The sequence below is a fragment of the Mustela lutreola genome, chromosome 4 (genome assembly GCF_030435805.1).
Source record: "Mustela lutreola isolate mMusLut2 chromosome 4, mMusLut2.pri, whole genome shotgun sequence".
Classification (NCBI taxonomy): Eukaryota; Metazoa; Chordata; class Mammalia; order Carnivora; family Mustelidae; genus Mustela; species Mustela lutreola.
In genome coordinates this window covers 165,129,623-165,152,912 of record NC_081293.1, presented here as the reverse complement: position 1 = coordinate 165,152,912, position 23,290 = coordinate 165,129,623, and the positions used below count along the sequence as shown (strand labels likewise).

The window sequence follows — 23,290 nt, the reverse complement described above, 5'->3', positions numbered from 1 at the left end:
GTCAGCTACAGATGAGATCACAAGGAAAAGGAATCTACTGTGGAGCGTTTTGACCAATAGTATATAGAATCTTCATATTCAGGACCCTTGGGAGGGAGAATATGTGGTTGATAAAAGTTAGTTGTGATTTACAAACATACTCAAATGAGGGAGGCTTTCCCCCACCCCCAACCGGGACAGTCACGCAGTAAGGAAGGATGACCAGCCTCAATATTTAGGAGCCATCAGGAATTGCCAAATAAGGGGACATCCATCCATTCATTAATCCATTGTGTGCTTTTTAAGCACCCATAATGTTCAAAGTCCCAAAGGGGATACATATCAACAGGTCCTAGATCCATTCCTCAAGGACCTTAAAAGTTAACTAGGTGAACTATAGCATGTTTAACAAAGATGGCATGAGCTAGCAAGTGACAAGAGCTGAAAGAACAAGGTAAAGATGGCTGTGAGAGTAAGAAGATAGAAAGATGCCCTTTTGCCCAGAAGAGGAAAAGCTGGGGAACTTTGATTACTCTTTAATGCAAGGGACAATTTGAATGACCCCCTTGCAAGTTGTGTTAACCTCAGTTACATTTTGCTTGTTTTGCTATGTCCTGATGCTAACCAAACTCGATCATGTTCCTGACACTTTATTTACAGTAGGTAGAAACCCATGAATGAGAACTTACATTCATGGAGCATGGAGTATATGCCTGGCATTATCCTAGGCCCACGCTTATTTAATTGTAGTATATTATCCCCCTTTTCACAGGTGAAGAAACCAAGGCACAGGGAGCATAAATAACTTATCCAAAGGATGTAACTCAGTTAATAGGGTTCAAATCCAGGGAGTAGGACTTTTGGTCTGCACTGCCTTTCATTGTGTGCATCATCCTCTGAGATTTTGAGGTAAGGAGGACTTCATAAATTGTGAGCTCATCACAACTCTTTCTGGCACGAGGTAGCTGGTCATGCATTTACCAGACATGGGCGTCCTGCTCATCACAGGGCAGTTATGCCAAAACCGACCAGTTTAGGGACATTCCCAAGGAGATATAAGGAGGTACCATACGGTGGTTATTCCAGAAAGAGCAGGTGTGCTAGTAAGGTCATTGTTTGATCTGATCCATTATCAAAGCTTAACAGAGTGTTAATTTTTTCTAGGTGTAACACAGAGAGTGAGTGGTACCAAATCCATGAGAACATCATCAAGAAACTGAATGCACGTTACAATTTGACGGGCTCCAATGCAGGTGAGTGTGTCCCTCCACTTTTCATTTCAGGCCTTTTGTTTTAGGTATCTGTGTAAGAAGCAAATGAACTGCCCTTTGTTTTTCTCTGCATTTGCTTCATAACTTTAAAAATGTGCAGCGAACAATCTGGTGCGTCTCCCTGTCCTATGAAGGCTTGTAGCTGTAACTCTGTTTAAAAAATGTCTTCTGTTCCGGTTTGAAACAAGGCAGAGTAACTGAATTTGTTCAATAATGCCAAGTCATGGGGCCTCTAAGTTGTTACCAGTCATTAAAACCCAAATGACAAATATGCCTGGGTTCCTGAGTGTTGTGTGGAGTAGGTCTGATGGATGGAAATTGACCAGTGAGGTCTAAGAGAAACCTGCTTCCCTGTCTACAGCTGGGAGCAGTGCTGGGAACAAACATGCAGGTTCCTGTGTTGAAATTGGCTAGGAAGATGAACCATGTTGACTGCAGTGTCACCTACAGAAAAATGAAGGCACACTTGTTAAGGGAACTGAAGTATATAGCATTATAAGTTATGTATGATACGTGCTATGTATTTGTCTTTGAGTTTGGTCAGAGGACCAAACTGGGTGACTCTTCTTTGCTCCCCATCGCCTCTTCCAGCCCATATTGAAGCAAAATAAACTAGGTAGCTTTGTGGTTTCATTGTCATTAAAAAAAAAAAAAAAAAAAAAAACACTTCAAATTAAGTAATGTATTTGATAACTGAATGCATTGGGTTTTTTTTTAAGACTCATTTTTAAAGTAACTTGAGTGTAGATGTTTATGTTCTAGTCCAGCCTGCCTGGTAATTTAGAATAAGAATCGAAACTCAAACCACCTTCTTTTCAGACCCTGCCCATCTTACTAGGCCAAACTGGCCCACAAAGAAGAAGTAACTGCAGACAAAAACTTTTTTGGTCCAGTGAGAGCCCTAAGCATCTACAAGTCACACATGTGGCAGCATTCAGGTTGTAATGAGGGATGAGGTCAGTTTCTCCTCCCTTTCCCAAGAGTTGGGGAGGGAGCTTTGGTTCTATCTACTCCTCTCCAAGTCCTCCAGCTACCACTGAATAAACAAGAGACTTTGAGCAGTTGAGGGCAAAATCCCTAAAGCATCAGGAAAAGATGGTGGTAGTAGAACACAACATGAAGATACAAGACACTTTATTTTTTTTTAAGATCTTATGTATGTATTTGAGAGAGAGAGAGAACACAAGCAAGGGGAGTGGCAGGCGGAGGGAGAAGCAGGCTCCCCACTGAGCAGAGAGCCCAGTGTAGGACTCGACCCCAGGACCGTATGATCATGACCTGAGCTGATGGCAGACACTTAACCCATGAGCCACCCAGGCTCCCCAGAAGTGATAAGATAGTTTAGAAGCTGGGATGTAGACTTGTCTTCCCTTTTTCTGTGGAATTAAAATAGCACTAGTGTATGGACCAAAAGATATAATTTAAATGTACCCTCAGTAAGATGGCAGAGATACCACGTTTTTAACACTAATTTTCCCATATTCTTCAGTAGACTTCTAGCTAAATCCTGGTTCGTTCTAAGCCTTTCAGGGTTTCGTGATACCATGGACTGTTTTTTATCATTAATTACCCTCTAACCCTGTGCTGTCCAGTTCATTGGGCACTAGCCATGTGGCTATTGAGCACTAGATAGAAGGCTTACAGCCCTGGGATCGAGGTGTGCTGTCATTATAAAATATATACTGGATTGTGAAAACTTGGTGCTTTAAAGAAAATGTAAAATATCCCATTAATAATTTTTATATTGATCACATGTTGAAAGACATCATTATGGAGATAATGGTTAAATAAAATATATTACTAGAATCAAGTTTCTTTTTACTTTTTTAGCATGGCTACTAGAACATTTTTAATTTCATTGGTAGCTCCAATTGTATTTCTCTTAGATAGTGCTGTCCTGGACTTGATTTAAAGGTTTTGTTCAGGGTTGCTGAGGTGGCTCAGTCAGTTAAGCATCCACCTCTTGATTTTGTCTCAAGTCACCATCTCAGGGTCATGAGATTGAACCCCACATTGGGCTCCTTGCTCAGCACAGAGTCTGCTTGAGATTCTGTCCCTCCCTTTCCTGCCAGCCCGCACCGACATGCTTGCTCACACATGTGTGCTCTCTCTCTCTCTCTCTCTCTCTCTCTGTCAAATATATAAGTAAATCCTTAAGAAAAAAAATAAAGGTTTTGTTTCAGTTCTTTTCATGCCTCTCCCCAGGAGTCCCACTACTCCTAATTTGCCTGCAGTTACCACCTATGTGAATAAACACATGTAAAACTAACCCTGACCTTGAGATTTTTTTCTCGTGCATTACCTTCTCTCCTTATCATCACAGATGCGGTCTTGACAGCATGTGTTGGCCTGCTCCAATAGATTTTTTTGCCCCCAACTCCTATGGACTCCAAAGCCTTTCCTCTTTCTACTATGCCTCATGTGGAACGAAATTCCTCTGTTCTTGGATTATTTGAATATATCATTGTCTAGACTCTGATGTGATTCCCAGTTGCCTCTTTAATCATGGTAAAGGTCTCAGTGATGGGCTTTGATGTGTACACCTCCAGAGAGAGGTATATAGAATCCAGATTCTATATCTTATGAGGTCAAGGTTCCAGCTTTGCCTGTGGAAATCGGATGTCCTAGGTTTGAATCATAGTTTTCCTGGGACGATAGTAATACCGTCTTCTGGGGGTTACTGGGGAGAAAGACTATGCAAAGCGTGTAGCACAACACTTGATACGTTTAAGTATCTGTTCATTGTTAGCTATTACTGTTTACTCTCTTTGGAGCCATCATCTGGAATATTCTACCTTTTTCTTAAGGCAGTTTCATTTTTGCCGTGGGTCCTGATTTGATCTCCGTAATGAAGACTTTGAGAATGACATAGGTGGATTATTGATAGGTTAGATCCTTGCACCAGGCCTTCCTACTTCGTGTCTTCCGTCTTGTCTCTGCTGATTTGATTGCTAATACCTCTTCCTAGGACTTTTCAATTTAATTGTTGTCTTGTAATTATGTAGATTAATGTAATCTTCCAGGAAGGACGGGCGGCACCTTCTATTTCCTGGGGAAGTTCCAGGTGTGTGCTTGTGGACATGCTCCCCACATTCCATGTGCTTTGCCAGTTTCATTGACCTATGGACCGCTTATCCTGGGTGGAATCCTGAGTGAGACTACCAGTCAGTGACATCTAAACCACCTTATTCCGAGTGCTCCCTTGTCTGTTTACAACCATCGTACTGAAACGACAGACCACTTGCTGCATCTTTGGTGTGGAAGGAGCCATTGTACTCACAGCCCTGCATAAAGGATTTCACCTTTGGCAGAATCCATTCTCCCATTTTGTCGCCTGCTGTGCTACTTTGATTACTAGGCAGCCAGCTGTAGGTTCTCCATACTTGGCTTCTTCTGGGGAGCCCTGGTTTCCTGTTCTTCTGACCACCCCTCTCCATTCTCCTCCTTTTCCTTCTGAGCCCCAGCCAGTTGCCCACTGCCAGCATCTCTCTGCCTTCCACTCTGGTTTTTCCAGTGACGTTTCCACCTGTCAGTGTTGGTGGACCATTGTTCTGTGTCACCTTGATCTATTCTCCTTGTAGAAAGACAATTATAAGAAAGAAGAGAGACAGTCAGGAGCTATTTGGCATCGCTATTGGGAGAGAGGCCCTCAAATGCCTTACTTAAAAACAGCGGGGGAAGTGCAACTCTTGATCTTGCGAACATGAGTTCGAGTCCCACTTTGGATTATAGAGGTTACTTAAAATCCTTAAAAACAAAATAGTGAAAGTAGCAAGGGTACACAGAATTGAAGATGGAAATTGGGGTGCCTAATGTTCAAACTATTAGATATGTTGGCTTCCATTGTTTTCTCCTTGAACCAGGGGATTGTTGACTAAATGAAAGCAGTGCAGTCAGATGTTTTCAAGAGAATTGAGTGCATTCAACCAAGTATTGTTTTTTTCCTGCTTTCCTCCCACTATTCCTTGGTCACTGGTACTAAAAAAAGAGGAAAAAAAAAAAGAGTAACTTTGAATTAGTTTTGGGTACAAATTCTACCAGCTAATTTCCAGGCCCTTTATGCTTCATTGATGTCCTCTATCTCTTGTAGTTATAATCTTGACTGTTTGTCTAGCTAACTAGGTTTTTATCCCCCTCGAACCTAAAACTTACATTGCAAAGGTACATTAACCTCTACCTTTGAGTTTAGAAACTGGGAGAAGATGGCAAGTGATCCCTTTAACTTTTAAAGATGAAAAAAATAATAATTGAATGAACGTATCTCTTTGGTTAGATTTAGTTAGGTTGAGTAATTTGAAATTTCCAAAGTTGTGCTCTGTGGGAATTTTAAATCCTAAAAGTTATATTGTAAGAATTTGAAATTCTAAAAATATTCATGACATGAGCCTGGCTTAGGTTTGTTGAGCAAATGGTTATTATAAATGTCACCTCCAATAGACATTAGCAATTGAATGCTAGGAATGTGCACTGAGACTGAGCCAGTGTGATTTACTGAAGCAAATTCAGTTCTGTGACTTGAAGTAAACTGTGTAAAAATCCTTGGCTCTGGTTCAGTATGTCCTGAAAGAAACTTCAAAATCTTTCATATTATCTGTGTATTTATGAAATCCTATTTCCTGCAGTTTGCACATGTAGTTCACAGCTAGAAGAAATCATATTGACTAGTCAGGTCAATTTCTGCAATCTTTTTTTTTTTTTCTCCTTTCTTTTTAACCTTCGCAAGATGAGTGTACACAGTTGCATTCCTACCAACTATACATTTTAACCCCCCACAGAAAATTCAAAGGAATTACCTAGATGAGGAGCCCATAGATGCAGGGAGAACTGCTTAACTCTGTGCAGGAAGGGAGCAGTGTTCCTTCTTTGGTGGAGGTGAAAGGAGGTTTGTGATAGTTAGATTGCATTTTGGGGTTGAATATCCTACCCTTACAGGGCAATGCGGTCATTTAATTCAGTATTATTGAACTACTAGAATTCTTGACGATTGTATCAGTGCTCCTGATTTTTGAACATTGCATTTAGAAACTTTACTTTCTAATATTATTAAAAGAAAATTGGTACTTATTGGCACCACCTGTTGGCTAGAAAGGTGGGATGTGAACTTTTTGCGCACTGTTGAAATTCCCAAACTATTAAACCATGCTCTCTTTTTTATTCTTTCAAGGTTTTTTATTTTCAACTAAATTTCCTTCCAGAAAATTTGCATGAGTAGTACAAAGAATTCCTAATTTTTCAAAGGTTAACATTTTACTACATTTGCTTTATCCGTGTCTCCGTATTTGATCGTGCTCTGTCTCTCTCTATAATCATTTATAGCATTACTGGATTGGTATAATTCTTCTTTTTTTTTTTTTAAAGATTTTATTTATTTATTTGATAGAGATCCCAAGTAGGCAGAGAGGTGGGAGGGCAGGGAGCAGGCTCCCTCCTGAGCAGAGAGCCCGATGTGGGGCTCGATCCCAGGATCCTGGGATCATGACCTGAGCCGAAGGCAGAGGCTTTAACCCACTGAGCTACCCAGGCGCCCCTGAATTGGTATAATTCTTAAGTTTGCTTCAGTGCTTCTAATGTTTATAGATGTGTGTGTGTGTGTGTGTGTGTGTGTATACAGCATACATATAATACACACACACATATACAAATATAAATATATGTATCACACAAACAACACATACATTTTCCCCCTGAACTGTTTGAGAACATTTTGCACTCATGATTCCTCTTTCCCTCTGCCTACTCCAGGACATGGCAACATAACCAAAGCACAATGATTACAATCAGGAAATTAACATGATGTAACTCTCGTATCTATAGATCTTACTCATATTTTGACAGTTTTCTCGACATCCTTTATGACAAAAGAAACCCAGACTGTATGACATGCATTTGTAATATCTTTTCAGTTTCCTTTAATCTAAACCATTCTCTTTTAATGACAGTAAACAAAAAAGAGTTCAAAATATGGTATTAAATTATGCTTTAAGGTATTTTTAAAGCTTCATGCAGTATAAAAAAAATTATAAACTAATGGAAGTAGTGATTAGAGCTTGATTTTATTCTTCAAATTACTTATACTTTGCTAATCTAGATATAATCACTAGCAATAGTGATTGGAGGATTTGCTATGTAGAAAAAATTTGCAAGTTATAAAAGCAAGTATTTGAATAAAACAATTAGATGTTAAGTTATACTCCTATAGTATGTTCTCTGTGCATTTTTAAAAAATTGTTTTCAGCCAGTGGCTCACTATGTGCTTTGTGTTTTGAAAAAATTACAAGTTAATGATAATGATTATTATTATATACCAGTAAAAAAACAAACACCTTTTTAAACTTGATGGAATCCTTATGTATACCACTGAAGTGTTACCCAGAATCATAAGAACATTTTAAGGTTAAGATTCTCCTCTGTTAAGGAGGAAATGTGAATTTCCTCTGAATGGTTTCATCCACTCCTACAGTTACAGTTTGCACTGCCTGCCAGTGCAAACCTCCATCCCTCATTTCTGGTCAGTAAATTTCTTTTTTGGTTACGACTCACTGAAAGTAAACAGTTTCAGATGTCTCTTCTTTCTTTTAGTTTGATGTTCCATAGCTTATTATGTATTCCTTCGGTCTTATTTTTGCTGTAACTCTTAGCCATGGGCTAACCACTTCTTTAAAGAAAGCATGAAAGTCTTCCCAAAACTTTGAAATGCCAATCTGTGGACTAGCAATTATAATTACATGAGTATTTGCACATATTTATACCTTTTGCATGATAGACCATAGGCATCCCAATTGATAGGGTTATCTAATCCGAGATCTCATGAAAATGATCATCAGAAGGTGAGCCTAGAGTCAGACTGTTTGATTATCCTCAGTGGTGCCAAAATCACATCCTCTATGAGTTAAGTTGATTTAGGAAACATTCAGCAATAGGCACATTCAAAAACTGAATAATATGGTGTGAAAGTCAGAAATAGAGGTGTGACTATTATGAAAGAAAATTTATTTTCTTTTACTTTATCTTTTTCTTCTCTCTCTCTCTTTTTTTTTTTTACTGCAAGTTGGCTTTGAAAGTATATCTGAAAGATGAGATACATCCACAAATTTGAGCATTGGCAACATTAATAATATAGGGTCTAGAATTTCAAGATGACAGTTGTTAAAGGACACTTGTCCTTTAGTAATCTGGTCCTGCTGAACAGAGCGTTTAAGCAACTAGGCCCCTCGATCATGTAATTCACCATTTAGTAGGCTTTTGGTGCTGCTGTCACAGCTCTCATTTTATTTCTTTATCTAATCTGGCTTATTTTGACACTCTAGCATCTTCCTTGTGCTTCTGACTTTTGCTTCATTCAGTCATTTTCCAAGAGTGCTATTTCACTTGACAACGCTCCTGCTAGACATATGGCTTCCTTTCTTTCCTCCACCCCAGAGACTGTGAGATCCTGTCTCTGACCTCTCTGTAAATACCTCCTTTAATCCCACCAAGGTTTTACTACTTGATGCAGCCAGGATCTACTCCTAAAAGTTCTCTCTGGCCTTGAGTTGGACCTACATTAGATGAAAGTTTTACTGTATTTATTTTAAAAGTCAGTTATCTTACAATGCCTGGGTGTCTCAGTTGGTTGAATGTCTGACTCTTGATTTTGGCTCAGGTCATTATCTCAGGGTCATGAGATCGAACACCGTGTCAAGCATGATGCTGGACATGAAGCTTGCTTAAGATTCTCTTTCCCTCTGCCCCTACCCCACTTGTGCGTGTGCTCTCTCTCTCTCTCTCTCAGGAAAAAAAAAAAAAAATAATAATAATAATAAAAATAAAATAAAAGTCAATTATCTTACCTTATAGACTCCACATATAATATTCTAGTACCCAAAGTAAAACTCTGTTGATTGATTTTGTAAAATCAAGCACATAGGAAGAAATAGAAGTAAATATTCTTTCTCTGATAATAATGAGGTCCGAAATGTTTTAGAAATAAGCAGGTTTTACTGAAGATGATTTTATGAAAGAATCTAGTAAAACCATCTTTTTCAGGTTTTGCTGCTACCTCATGATGTTAGTGATTATGTACTTCAAGTTTAGAAGTCCTAACAATTGTTCCTACCTGCCCCACCCCCATAGCTCCTACCTCCCAAACACAATGTATGCAAATACTGTCAAGAAATAGTGTTTTTAGGGGTGCCTTGGTGACTCAGTTAAGTGTCCAACTCTTGGTTTTGGCTTAGGTCATGATCTCATGGTCAGGCTCTGCACTCAGCAGGGTGTTTGCTTGAGGATTCTGCCCCTCTGTCTCTCCCCCACTTGCTCTCTCTCTCTTTCTCTAGAATAAGTAAATCTTTAAGAAAATAATGTTTTTAGAGTTTTACTGCAGAGGAGCAGCTTCAGGGGCTACATAGATGCAATCTAAGCTGAACCAGCTGTAACTGGTAAAGATCATATATTTAAATAAGATTTGAATGTTTTTCCAAGCATATATAGCATATAAAGAGATACTTATTCAAGAGTCAGACTAAATCTTGATAAAAGGAGAGTGAGTTGGAGACACTAGTGCCACAACCCACTTGCTCATTCCCACCTGACCTTTCTCCATATGATGGATGTTCTTCTCCAGGCACATGTGACTAAGAAGATGGGACTCCTTCTTCCCTGAACTCTCAGGGGATACCATTTCTGATTTGAGAGGTAAAGGCACCCAGCATTTTTCATCTCCCTTAGCTCTGAATTGCAGAGGCTAAATTTCTGGCAGAAGTGGCTGTGAAGTAGGGGGTCTCCCTTCTTCTGCCCAACCCCCACTTCTGGGACAATGGCTCTGCCTGAGAAGCAGCAGGCCAAGAATACTGTGGCATCAGTTGCCTGGGCCCCAGCTTGCTCATTGGATGAAGGTACCACACAGAGAGCAGCAACTTGAGAACACCAGAGATTACTGCCCCAGTGTAGGCCCTTATCCATGAGGCAGAGGTGTCACTCTAAAGAATGGACCACTGTACCCATCTTCAACTCTGGAGCAATGGATCAAAGATTTGGCTGGGGGGAGAGGCAGTTCATAAAGAGAAAAATTTCAGAAATCCTCCTGAAAGGAAATGACTTTATTTGAAACAGAGTAGGGAGAAATTTGAATTCCTGAAAGTGGAGACTTGGGAAAAGGGTTTTTTGGTTTGTTTCGGGTTTTGTTTTTTTTTGTTTGTTTGGGGTTTTTTGTTGTTGTTGTTTGTTTGTTTTTTAAAGAATGAAAGGTGCCTGAGTGGCTCAGTTGGTTAAGCAACTGCCTGCAGCTCAGGTCATGATCCTGGAGTCCTGGAATTGAGTCCTGCATTGGGCTCCCTCCCTCTGCTTCTCCCTCTGACCCTCCCCGCTCTAATGGTCTCTCTCTTTCTCTCAAATAAATAAATAAAATCTTTAAAAAAAAGAGTGAAAAAAAGCAAACAGAGCCTCAGAAAAAATATACCATCAAGTATACCAATATATACAAAATGGGAGTACCAGAAGGAGAGGAGAGAGAGGAGTAGGAAAAGTATTTGGAGACATACTGGCAGAAAACTTCCCAAATTCGATAAAAATCATTAATCTGTATATCCAAGTAGCAGTGACTTCAAGTATGGTAAACAGGAAGAGATCCATACTCAAACACATCATAGTAATAATGCAGAAAGACAAAGAATTTTTGAAAGCAGCAAGAGAAAAATTACTCATTGTACACAGGGGAATCCCAGGAAATAACTACTGACTTCTCATAAATACAGTAGCAGTCAGAAGGCAGTGATGACATTTTCAAAGATTTGAATGTTTAAAAAACAAGCAATATAAAACAACAACAACCCATTGAAGTGTCAATCAAGAATCTTATATCCAGCAAAACTATCTTTCAAAATTCTAAGCAAAATAAAGACCAGACTGAAAACAAAGAGTTTTTTGCTAACAAATCTGCTTTATAAGAAATATAAAGTTCTTCAGGCTGAAGGCAAGCGACGCAGAACATAATCCAAATCCTCATGAAAAATAACACCATTAGGGATACCTGGGTGGCTCAGTAGGTTAAGCATCTGCTTTCAGCTCCTGTCATAATCCCAGGATCCTGGGATTAAGTCCGGCATCAGGCTCTCTGCTTCTCCCTCTGCCTGTCACTCCCCTTACTTGTGCTCTCTCTCTCTCTCTTCCCATCTAACAAATAAATAAAAATAATACAATCAAAGGTCAATTATTCTTTTATAAAAGACAGTATAGATGGCTGTTTCTTCTCTTATCTTCCCAACTCCATACACAGTGACATTTTCTACAGTATCTCAGGTCAGACGCTCGGGAGTCTTCCATGATTCCTTGTTTTCCCTCATACCCCCACATCTAATATACTATGAAGATATGACTTCTTGTATGCCAATATGTAGGTTTTTTTTTACCACCTTTTTCCATCTCTGTTTTAACCATATCCGCATGGCCTCCATTATTTCCTGCCTTCATATCTCTAGTATACTTTAATTGTGCTCATCAGTTCCACTCTTTATCTTTCCAGCCCATTTTGGCCAGATAACACTAAGAAAACTTTCTTAAAATGTAAATTGGATCATGTTTCCTTTATTTAAAATTCTCCAATGACTTCTTTTGCATTTAGAATAAGAATAATTAATTATGGCCTTCATTAATTATGGCTGCTTATTTTTCTGGCTTCCCCTGCACTATTAGGAATTTCCCTGTCTTCACAGGTCGGTGCACATTGACTACTTATATTTATCACTTATGTCTTTGTCAAATCTCTGGTAATTGAATATTGCTCATGAAAGACAGATTTGTCCCCAAAGCCTCCATAGACCTTCATCATTCCAATATCCAGGAGATTTGTAGCACTTGGCTTAATCTAGTGGTAAGTGGACATGCCTATTGAAAGGAAAATCGTCTTTGCGTATGGCACTTAGAGAATGCTGAGCATTTTTCTGATGGAAGGTAATTTGTTGATATTCATGGTAGGGAGGAATAAGAACAGAAACAATGATCTTATATAATGGTAGGGGCAGTGGTAGTTGTAGTAATAGCAGCCAACACTGTTGAACACCCCCTTTGTGCTAGATACCACCCAAAGTGTTTTATGGAGTTGGTATCATTATTATCTTGATTTTTACAGATACGGAAACCAGAGTACAGAGAAGTTAATATTTGACAGAGTCATGAAGCTGTATGTTATACTTCTTACACACTTAATCACAACATGTATTTATCAAATATGTGTGTCATTTTTTAATTTTTGCATTGCTGTACAGTCACAGCTACATGTTATTTGGTTCACTGGTGGTAAAATGGCTGATCTAGTCTAAAATTAATTTTGCATGCTACTTATAAATCATGCTGTGCTTGGCATTTTTTATATAAAAGTGCAGAATTTCATGAATTTAAAAGGAGTCATCTTATGGAGTGAGTTAACTTCAATTCCTGTGAAATTGGAGCTACCAAATAATCAACCATGTTTGATTTAACAGATACGAAGCCTTTCTTTCCTCTACTACTGCTCTGTAAGGGGAGCTTTATCGTGAAAAATACATTATTTTGTGACACACCCTAGATTAATTAATGTCTATGCCTTTGTTCAAAATTAGATATCAAATCATTGTAATTGGCTCTTAAACATCTAGGCAGATAAAAATGTTCAGTTTAATGATTGCTCCTTTTAATAAGAGGAACAGTTCTCCCTTAGCGGTTTCAATTTTGGTACTTAGATTAAGGACTGGGAAAAAGTAACTATAAAACATTATTGATACATTTTGTGAAATAGAAGCTGATTCTTCAGCTTATATTCCTATTTGTTTTTCCAAAAAATCTTCCCTGAACTTTCAAATTCCCTCAGTCAGTAATGTTTCCTTATTTTATTTTTTTTGTTTCCTTATTTTAATAGTCATATCATACTCGTAACCCATTTTGCTTTACATTTTATTTATATGTGTGTGTCTTATGTTCAGTATGAGATTATCGTGTCCTTTGAGTAGGAACCCTACCACATATATCCTTATATCCCACCTTCCACCCTCCTCTCAAGCTGAAAGTTACTGGTATGCCCAAAATGGGCAGTTTAAATTGTAGCAGTACTAAGCTAGTGTACAAATAAAATTTTATTTTTTAAATGTAATTAAAAACTTGTTATTTGAGTGTAGTTGATACCATATTATATTAGTTTCAGGCGTACAACACATAAAATTTTAGTTAGAAGTCCTAGCCCCAGAGATAGCAGGTATAAGGTGAGAACAGAGAAGTCAGCTGAAAAGGAAAAGAATAGAAACAAATATACTGCTCTGTGAACACACCCTGTGTCATGAATGACCATTCCTGAAAGGATAGGGTAATCCTCAGATAATTGGAAAGGGTGAGTATTTGATGAGTCTCTCCTTTGTAGTGATGAGTAGTTTCCTCATCTTAATGCATTATTTCTTATTCTTCTGCTGACACCTTTATCCAACCTGTTGGTTTTTGTCATTAAGGGACACAATAAAAATAGAATCTGGAGTTTCCTTGATGGAAAAATAAGTGGTATTGCTATGGATTTTTGTGAGTTAGTGCCTGTGGATCACCCTTAATCATGTTTTTTGTTTTATTGAACGTATACCCATTCTTGAACGTTGCATGTTGAGTGTTGTGGGATATTTTTTTCTCTTTATTTATTTATTTATTTTTATGGGGAAAAAAATGATGATTTAGGAAGAGCCAAGTAAATTGTGGTGAAGCCCTCAGTTCAATCGGCCTTTCCAGTTCTTGACAATCTGTGAGCTTTTGGTTTGAAGAAATCGAAGCACCTCAAAATGGCGGAACCTTCCTCTTTCCTCCAAACTGGTGTCACTCAGCAAGACAAAGGAAATCATTACACCTAGAGTTTTAATCTGTATCTTCTAAAGCTCCAGAATGAAAACTGCCAAACCTTCTAACCAAATTTTAGGACAGGTTTAACTCTTAAATACATGTCCCCCAGCCCAATAGTGTTTTGTCTGATATCCCTCTGTCATTTCCTCCTTTCCTTCATTCATCTACAAGCTGGCTCTTCCCTGTTTTCCCCTAATTGGGTCCTCTCTTATCCTTTTGCATTCTCCAATCTCTGTGGCACTTACTGTTTAAAATACATTGATGTAGTTCTCTTTTCATGTTTACATATATCCTTCTCTAACACATATTATTTTTCTATCTTGAATTTTCTTTTTTAAAGATTTTATTTATTTATTTGACAGAGAGAGGGAGAGATCACAAGTAGGCAGAACAGCAGGCAGAGAGAGGGAGGGGCTGGCTCCCCGCTGAGCAGAGGGCCTGATGCGGGGGCTCGATCCCAGGACCCCAAGATCATGACCTGAGCCGAAGGCAGAGGCCTTAACCCACTGAGCCACCTAGGTGCCCCTATCATGAATTTTCTTAAGCACTGTCTTTGACTGAATGCTTTTCTTTTTTCATTGTTTTATCTTCTGTTAGGTTTCAGCTTACATTAAAAAAAAAAAAAAAAGTCACTGATGGTTAAATGAATTCTGGCTCCCATAGGGCAAAACCAGAATTCTAGTCACTTTACTAGTCTTCCAGCCCCTACTCCGAATAGCATAATGTCTTTGCTTTTCATTACTAGTCAGTTCTTTTCTTCCTTTACATATGCCACAAAATGTTGATGGTGTCTTAGATCAGATCCTTTGATGAGAAGTCCTAGTGAATTGATCTTCACTTGCAAAAAAATTACAGGACCTCAGGAATTTTGTTAAATCCATCTGATTCTGTATTTGAAAGCATCGTTTCTGGTATTCCAGATTTGAGCAGTGTTCTTCCCAAGAGGAGGGGCTGTTCTTATGTACCATGTCTGGCACACACTGCTAGTCTACAAATATCAGCTCCTGATGATGTTAATGGTGATGGTGATGGTGTGGGTGAGTGTTTTGAAGGCAAAAGGACAGAAGTGGGTAGAGAACAGAAACACCAGTAATGAGGTGGGGGTAGTGGGAGAGCGTGAGTCAGGAAGAAATAGCTGCTAGGACAGATGGATTATAACACATGTTAGTTTGTCTTCATCATCCTGCCTCTGTATTTTAAAAGGAACCAATAGCACCACATTAAAATATCCCAAAGCTGCACCGACTGTTTCACTGTCAAACCATCCAGACCACTTATACTCCCCTCTTTCATTCCTTGTGGGCACTGGTGGGCAGGGGCTCCTCCATTGTGTTACCTTCAGTCACCCAACTCAAATGGAGTGGGGGCAGGGAGAGGGATAAAGGAAAGGTAGGTAAAAACGGAATGAACATTTAATTAACATTCCTGAGTACCTGCCAAATTTAACCTAATTCTGATAATAACTCTTTTACACATTCTCCTGGACCCACACACTGAAAAGTATGAGGACATAATGATGCAGTCCTGTCCTTTCCTTCACTTCTTTAATCTTTGACGCTTGGGTATGCCCCATCTAGGTCAGATTTGATCCCCAGGAAAGGCTCCATCTTCTCTCTGACCTAATGCTTTTTTTTTTTTTTTTAAACAAATTTTCCTGATGTTTTAACCACTTTATTGAAAACCGAGCGAACTAACTAACAAGACACTGCTTTTGTTGTTATTTGTTCACTCTGTTGAGGGAGAACGAAGGGAAGATCCTAATGTAGATGTGTGCTGGATACACTTTGCATTTCTTTTTTATGCCAGCATGATTGTTGTCATTCTTATGGTTCATGTTTGAGATAGTATTGAAGTACTATAAATTATGAATGGGGAATGATAGCTTGCACGTGGTAAGTAATGATATAGAGAATCTTTGGCACACAGATTTATTATCCTCTTGAGTCCACCATCCAAATACATTTTAAAATTGAGTTCATACTAGCTGTTTACTCAAAAAATACAGAAATATGGATTCAAAGGGATGCGTGCACCCTGATGTTTACAGCAATATCATCAGTAATACCCGAACTATGGTAAGACCCCAAATGTCCATTAACTGACAAATGGATAAAGAAGGTGTAGTATATTGATATACAATGAATATTCCTCAGTCATCAAAGAGAATGAAATCTTGCCATTTGCAAAGACATGGATGGAGCTTGATGTATTACACTAAGTGAAGTCCATCAGTCAAAGACAAATACCGTGATCTCATTCATGTGTGACGCTCAAGGAGGAAAACAGATGAACATATGGGAAGGGGGAAGAGAAAAAAGGAGAGAGGGAAACAAGCCATAAGAGACTTTTAATCATAGAGAACAAACTGAGGGTTGATTGGGGGTGGGGGGAGGGTCTAGATGGGTGATAGGGATTAAGGAGGGCACTTGTGATGAGCACTGGGTGCTGGATGTAAGCAATGTACCACTGAATTCTACTCTAGAAACCAACATTGCACTGTATGGTAACTACCTAAAAATTTTCATTAAAAACAAATAATAAAATAGATAAGAAAAAAATTGAGTTCAGTTTAGTGATGACTGGAAGTTTTAAAAATAAGTCTGCTTTGATCGGCTTCATTTTCTATCACTAATGTAAGTAACGGACTTTCTTTTTGTTCTTTCTTGTTTAAAATAACAGAAGAAAAGCAAGAGGGAATTAAAAAACAGAAGTAGCCTCTCAGAAATACACAAATATATTCACAAAGATGACATTAATTTCCTTTCTGTACTTCTTTTGCCTGAGATTTGGGGAAAATAAGAAAAATTTATCATTCATCTTTTATATATCCCACTCTAAGGATGTCACTATAATTGGGGTTTAAAAAAAGATAATTTTACTACTTTACTAACTAAATACCCTTTTATTTGTCAAAGTGGCCTGTATCCTGCTAAATTCCTCTCAGAAAATAATGCCATTAGGAATTTCTAATGCACATAATATTAATATAATCTTGGTTTTGTTATAACTACCTTTGTTACTTAAGTTTTTTAAGACTTATTTGTTTGTTTGTTTTTTGAGAGGCGGAGAGTGTGTGCATGAGCAGGAGGAAGGGCAGAGACAGAGCGAGAAAATCCCACGCAGACTCGTTGCCGAGCGCGGAGCCCTTTGCAGGGCTCAGTGTCATGATCCTGAGATCACAACCTAAGCCAAAACCAAGAATGGACACTTAGCCCAGCCAGGCATTCCTGTACCTTATGTTTTAAGAAATTCTCTATGAATATCCCTAAAATCCTTGAATTATTACATGACTTTATCGTTGTGTCTACTTTTATGGTGTTTAGTAAGTATTCATAGGTTTTATAGAGTTAAAGGAAATGAGAACTCCACTTTTGAGATCAGTGTCTTCAAGGGCCAGGTAGCCACTGACAGTTGCTGGCACGCGTGTTCGTGCAAGGACATTTCCTTCTGGCGGGGGTTGCTGGAGAAGAGGGTGTAGATGCTGCAACGAAACTTCCTCTTCTTGGTGTTCTGCTCAAGTTTTTTCCAGTTGCTATGAACCTCCTAAAACACAAGAAAACTCAGAGAGTCAAGTAGGAAAAATGTTTTCTAGAAATTATTCCTATAGATTTTTAAAAATTTTGTCTGCATAGTAACCTTTCATTTGAAACAATGCTATTATAGTTATGGGCTTGTTGAAGCAAGTTCAGATTTCCATTCATGCTATTTCTGTCCTTCTATTTTTTACTCTGGTATCTCTCATTTATTTTAGGTTTAGCAGTTTCCCTACAGCTATTACATGGAGACATTGAACAAATCAGAAGAGAATACTCATCAGTATTTTCTCACGGAGTATCTATAACGAGGAAGTTGGGTTTCTCTAATATCATCATGCCTGGTAAGTGACTTGAGATGGACCAAAGGTTGACATATGCTTATTATGTCTGTGTTTGACACTTAAGAAATTTTCAGATAGTCAGATTTGAAGAGTTCCAATGGATCGTGCTAAAGAAGGAAATGAGGTATATGATAATAAATAAGCAAAGATTTCTTAAAAAACAAAATCTTTACATTTTGATTATTTTGGGGTGGATAACTTAGAGGGCCATGCTACATTCTTTATGACCCTTAAGAAGAAGGAAAACTGAGGTAGGAACCAGAAAATATTTTACCCTTGGGTGGAGAATGTTAGTGAAGTCACTTAGGGGAAATCCTTACAGGTTTTGATAAGAATAATTGTTGTGCAGCATTTCGCCCTTCTTGGAGGATTTTTCTAAGTTGTGTATATGTAAATAAGCAGCCATATGCAAATACATATGTATTTCTACACCTTTCCTACTTCCGCTTGAGATCTATTCAGATCTCTCCTAACAATCTGAAAGGACTCAAAAAAAGCATCTAATTTTAAGCGTTTAATGAGAGTCACGCTGTTCAAGTAAATGCCAAGTGGTAACATTTCTCCGTGCCCCACCTCCCACCCTCTACAACCAAGAGAAACGTAGACCAGATGAAATACTCTGAAATTGTTAACAATATTTTTAGAAACTAGATCAGGTAAATCTCTGGTTAAATCTCGTACGTGGAAGCAAGCGTGGGAAGTTGCATTGGACAAGGCTCCCAGCACAGCTGTGAGAGGGATGGTGAGGCCGCTGCGCATGAAGACCTCATGTGACGCAGAAATGACCAACATTGCCCTGTTGCAGCATCTCGTGATCTCTTCATGCAAATCTGTTCATGCAGGGAAGGCTCAGCAAGAGCCTGGAAATTTCCCGAGATGACCTGACCTGGCTTAGGGACCGGCTGTGTCTGAGCATCTCATGCTACTGTTGTTGAAAATGACTGTTTATAGAACTGTTTACTTGGTGGTCTGTTACTCAGTTGCTCTCACACCCCATCATTATTTCCTTCAGTTGCTATAAATAACTGGTATTTCCTTTGTAACAAAAAAATAAAAAAATTTCATGCCACCAGGAAGCAAATTGATGGGCAAATCTAATATAAAAAACATATTTTCAAACAGAATGCAGACAGCTGCTGGAAGAATTCCTCAGCTTGGTCTCTGGGCAGTATCATTGACAAGTGGAAAAACACAAAGCAACATGACACTTCACCAGCTGAATAATGGTCTGGGATGTGCTGTGCTCATGTCCCTTTTGTCTGGCTTTAATGATGGAAATGAACTTTGAGTGGAAGAAGGCTTGCGTCTATCCCTCTGCTGCACCACCGTGGAGTGGCGAGGTTCTCCCTGCTCAGGCAATCAGTCTCCTGGACCCCAGTCTGCCGTGCCCGGGATGCCAAGAGATTATTTTAAAGTACTTGCTTCTTTTTCTCTTCTTTTCCTTCCGTGGCTTCTTCATCTTCCAAATTAGAGGAAGAAGGGAAAGGCTCATGTGTTTACATAAATAGCCGACAGCAACTTTAAAACTCAGTGGAATTTTTTTGCACTGGCAAACAAGCACTCATTGTTCCGTCTCCCTTTATTTCAGAATGTTGACTTGTCAGTTGGTTCTCACTGGTGGCCATAATGCAGACTTGTGCAGAATTCTTCCGTGAGAAGGCATACTTTCGAGGCCAGGGTTGCACTGACCGTTTGCTGGCATGTTTTTTTAAAATTTTCCTTTCCCTTTCTAGACTCATCCTTCACAGTTGATTCGTGTTCTGAGAGGGGTCGGGACAGGGGAGGCCTGTGCTTGGACCAACGGTGCAGGCTCATCAACGTAGCTACCGAGTCTCTGCAGAAGGACTTATCTGTGGTCTTGACACTGACAGGAGCGTACACAAAACTCCTGTTGAGGATCATAGCATGTCATCGGTGCCAGACTCTTTCTGGAATGAGAAAAACACAGAAACTGAAACTCTGCCCTTGGTCTGGCTGCTGGAGGGGCATGTGTCTTGAGCTCTCATCTAGTATGAGGCGGTGATCTGGCCATGCACTTTCCAGCCATCATGACCCTTCCCCGTTGTTATGGGTCGGTCTTCCAGCACTTTGTTTCTTAGGGTGTCTAATTTTCAAAGAGGACAAGTTACTTCCTTTGAAGCTCTAACACTGCTCCCCACAAACCACGCAGCTCTGCCGGAAGTTCCATCCTTTGCTCTCTGAGCCCTTGACAGGGAGAGCAGCAAAAATATTTCAATCCCTTCTCTCCAGTAGAGCTATAATTAGAGCCACAAATGTAATTGTAACTTCTCTAGTAGACACTTTCAAGAGTGAGAAAGAGTAGAGATTAATTTTAATAATGTATTTTATTTGACCCACTACATTCAGAATATTACCATTTCAATAAATAATTCATGTAAAAATATTCTTAATGAGTTATGGTACACTCTCTTCTTTAACCTCCATCCTTGAAGGCTGCGAAGTCTTGCCCGTCTCTTTTCAGCCAAGTCACATTTCATGTACTTAGTCGCCACATGTGGCAGCGGTCACAGTATTGGACAGCCTGCCTCTAAATGTTTTAACAGACTGTACTGAATATCGGGAAGCACTGAGTTTCCATCCACTAGACATTCTGGAGCAAAGCTGGCTGATGTGTCTGGAATGTCATGGGAGATCAGGCTGAGCCCACCCCTTGCCCCGCCCCCGAAGATCCATTCTTATTCTGAGTTTATTGTTCTTTCTAGGCGAAATGGTCCTTGCTTTAATCATTGTTTCCCTACTTCATCTTCCCCATTTGTGCCGTGTTCCCTTGGAGGCTTGTTCCCCTGTACCAGCTGGTTAAACTCACTCTTTGTTAAGGAACCCTTAATTAAATCCTTCTGGTACATTCAGTCTTTCGTAGGAGGCCTGTGAAGCTCCTAACCCTGAAAGGAATTAAGTAAAAGTTGTGGAGTGTTAGAGGAGGGAGGGGTTGAGATTTTCTTTTAAGTATATTATTATTCTTTATCAGTCTCTGACAGAGACATTCATATCAACAGATACACAGCAGCATCTGAGATAAGGCTTCTTTTGGGGGAAGCAGGTGGGAGCCAGTATGATAGGATCTTCCTTAAAAATACATCCTAAGGAGTGCCTGGGTGGCTCAGTGGGTTAGGCCTCTGCCTTCTGCTCAGGTCATGATTTCAGGGTCCTGGGATCAAGCCCCCCATCAGGCTTTCTGCTTGGTGGGAAGCCTGCTTCCCCCCATCTCTCTGCCTGCCTCTCTGCTTGCCTCTCTGCTTACCTGTGATTTCTCTCTCTGTGTCAAATAAATAAAATCTTAAAAAAAAAATCCTAAATCTAACCAAACCTCACTATTCCTCCGTCCAAGTCACTGGGCCTCCATATCATATATGTGTAACCACTTGGCTGAGACCTAAACCCCACAATCATGCTAGGGGAGGGCATCATGGTCTTTCAACCAATGAATACCACAGTGATCTGAGAGAGGTGGAGGCTTAGAATCTTCCATGTTATCGCTGAGGTTGGGGTTCCAACCCCAAATCAGAATGAGGAAGGGTCTGCTGCCTCTAAAATGTTGAAGTCACAGGCCATTACTCAAGGGTGTAGGACTTACCTCAGCTGGCCTTACCAGAAATCCATGCCTCATCCTAGAGTGTGATGGACATCAGGGAGCCTCAGCCCATCCCTTCTCCCGTCTTGACGCAACACTGTTCTGTCAGGCCTACCGTGGGTGCTGTTGTAGTATTCGCTATCGTTTGTTTAATGTACAAGCAAAAATTAAAAATTTATGTCCCCCCAAAGTTCACCATCTCAATACCCTTCTAAAATAAAGCAAAACAAAAATGAGAATGACAGGAAAAAAAAAAAAAAAAAAAAACAGAGAAGACATGAATAGATTTCACAGAAGTCCACTCTATGTGAGAACGCCAAAGTTTGGTTCTCAGCCCATCCGTAAATGTTTCCTTTCTGTGGTCTGCTTTGATACCCAGTTACATGTGATCTTGTCCCTGCCCCCCCACCTGTCATTGTATCGTGAGGTGGTAGAATCTTGGGTACAGATGGCATATTGTATTAGTTTCTTATGGCTGCTATTACAGATCACTACAGACGGGATGGCTGAAACACCACAAAAATACTTTCTTCCAGTTCTGGAGATCAAAACTTTGTACAGGTCTTACTGGGCTAAAAGCAAACCCTATTAGCAGGGCTATATTTTTTCTGGTGACTGCAAGATAGAACTTAGTTCCTTGCCTTATCCAGCTTCTGGAGACTGCCCGCGCTTCTTGGGTCATGGCCCTAAATCATGCCAATGTCTGCTTCCCTCATCACATCCTCTTCTCTGATTCTGGCCCTCATGCCTCCCTCTCTCTCTTATAAAGACTCTTATAATTCTATTGAAGACTTCTATAAAGTCTTCTTATAAAGACTCTTATAATTCTGATAATCCAAGAAAATCTCCCCCATCTCAAGATCCTTACTTAATTAATCATAGCCACAGAGTCCCTTTTGTTGTGTAAGGTAACATATTCACAGATTCCCAGGATTAGGACCGGGACATCTTTTGGGAGTGCAGGGGGTGTCATTTTTCTGCCTGCTGCACACGTGAAGGGTCATGCAGCCCAACCAGTGTATCCATTGCATGAATTTCTTCCTCGGGTTCCTGGTGATGGTTTTCTGGCACATACTTAAATATTGATAATGGCCGAGAACACAGCATATCTCAGAATGACCTCTGTCGTGTTGGACCAGTTTCTCTACACCTTTTATCCATTGGGTTGTGTTTTTCTGCTTGCAACCTCAACATTTTTTAATTCAGTTAACTGTCTTGTCACCGTCATTCCTCCTCTGATGGGTTCTAAGCCCTTTCTCTGTATTATTAATGATCTGAATGATACTGCTCCTATCTGTCCCGGTTCTGTAAAGATGGTCTCTAGAACTGAAATCAGTACTTCAAGCTTGGGCTGAGCCATGCAGAATAGACTAGGACTCATCCCTTCCTTGCTTAAGGCACTGGTCTGGCGAAGAAAGTTGAATTGCACTAGATGATTTGATGGCCATTCTCACACTGTTAAATTACACATTTTCATACTAAAAAATGATTTTATTTTAATATACATTGATGATATGTTGGACACATTTCTTAATTTCTACACATCTGTTTTCTTATTAATAAAATAGAAATAATAGGGCCTTCTTAAAATGTTGATGTGAAAGTTGAATGAGCTGTTGCCTTTATAGCACCTGGCAAAGTACCCAGCTCCCATCTATCTACTACCACGTCCTCATCATTAGTATGATCAAAGTTCTTAGTCTCAGACCCATGTTGACTTTTTTTTTTAAAGATTTTATTTATTTA

The 23,290-nt window shown here is 39.5% G+C and overlaps 1 protein-coding gene across 3 annotated transcripts in view; it reads left to right on the top strand.

Moving 5' to 3' along the window:
• DOCK4 (dedicator of cytokinesis 4) overlaps window positions 1-23,290 on the top strand; it is a 455,246-nt gene that overhangs the window by 265,521 nt on the left and 166,435 nt on the right. For all 3 annotated transcript variants that reach the window (XM_059171596.1, XM_059171597.1, XM_059171595.1), the window contains exons 12-13: window positions 1,144-1,232; window positions 17,827-17,952. In XM_059171596.1, the coding sequence (XP_059027579.1) occupies window positions 1,144-1,232; window positions 17,827-17,952 (215 nt within the window). The remainder of the gene's footprint in view (window positions 1-1,143; window positions 1,233-17,826; window positions 17,953-23,290) is intronic.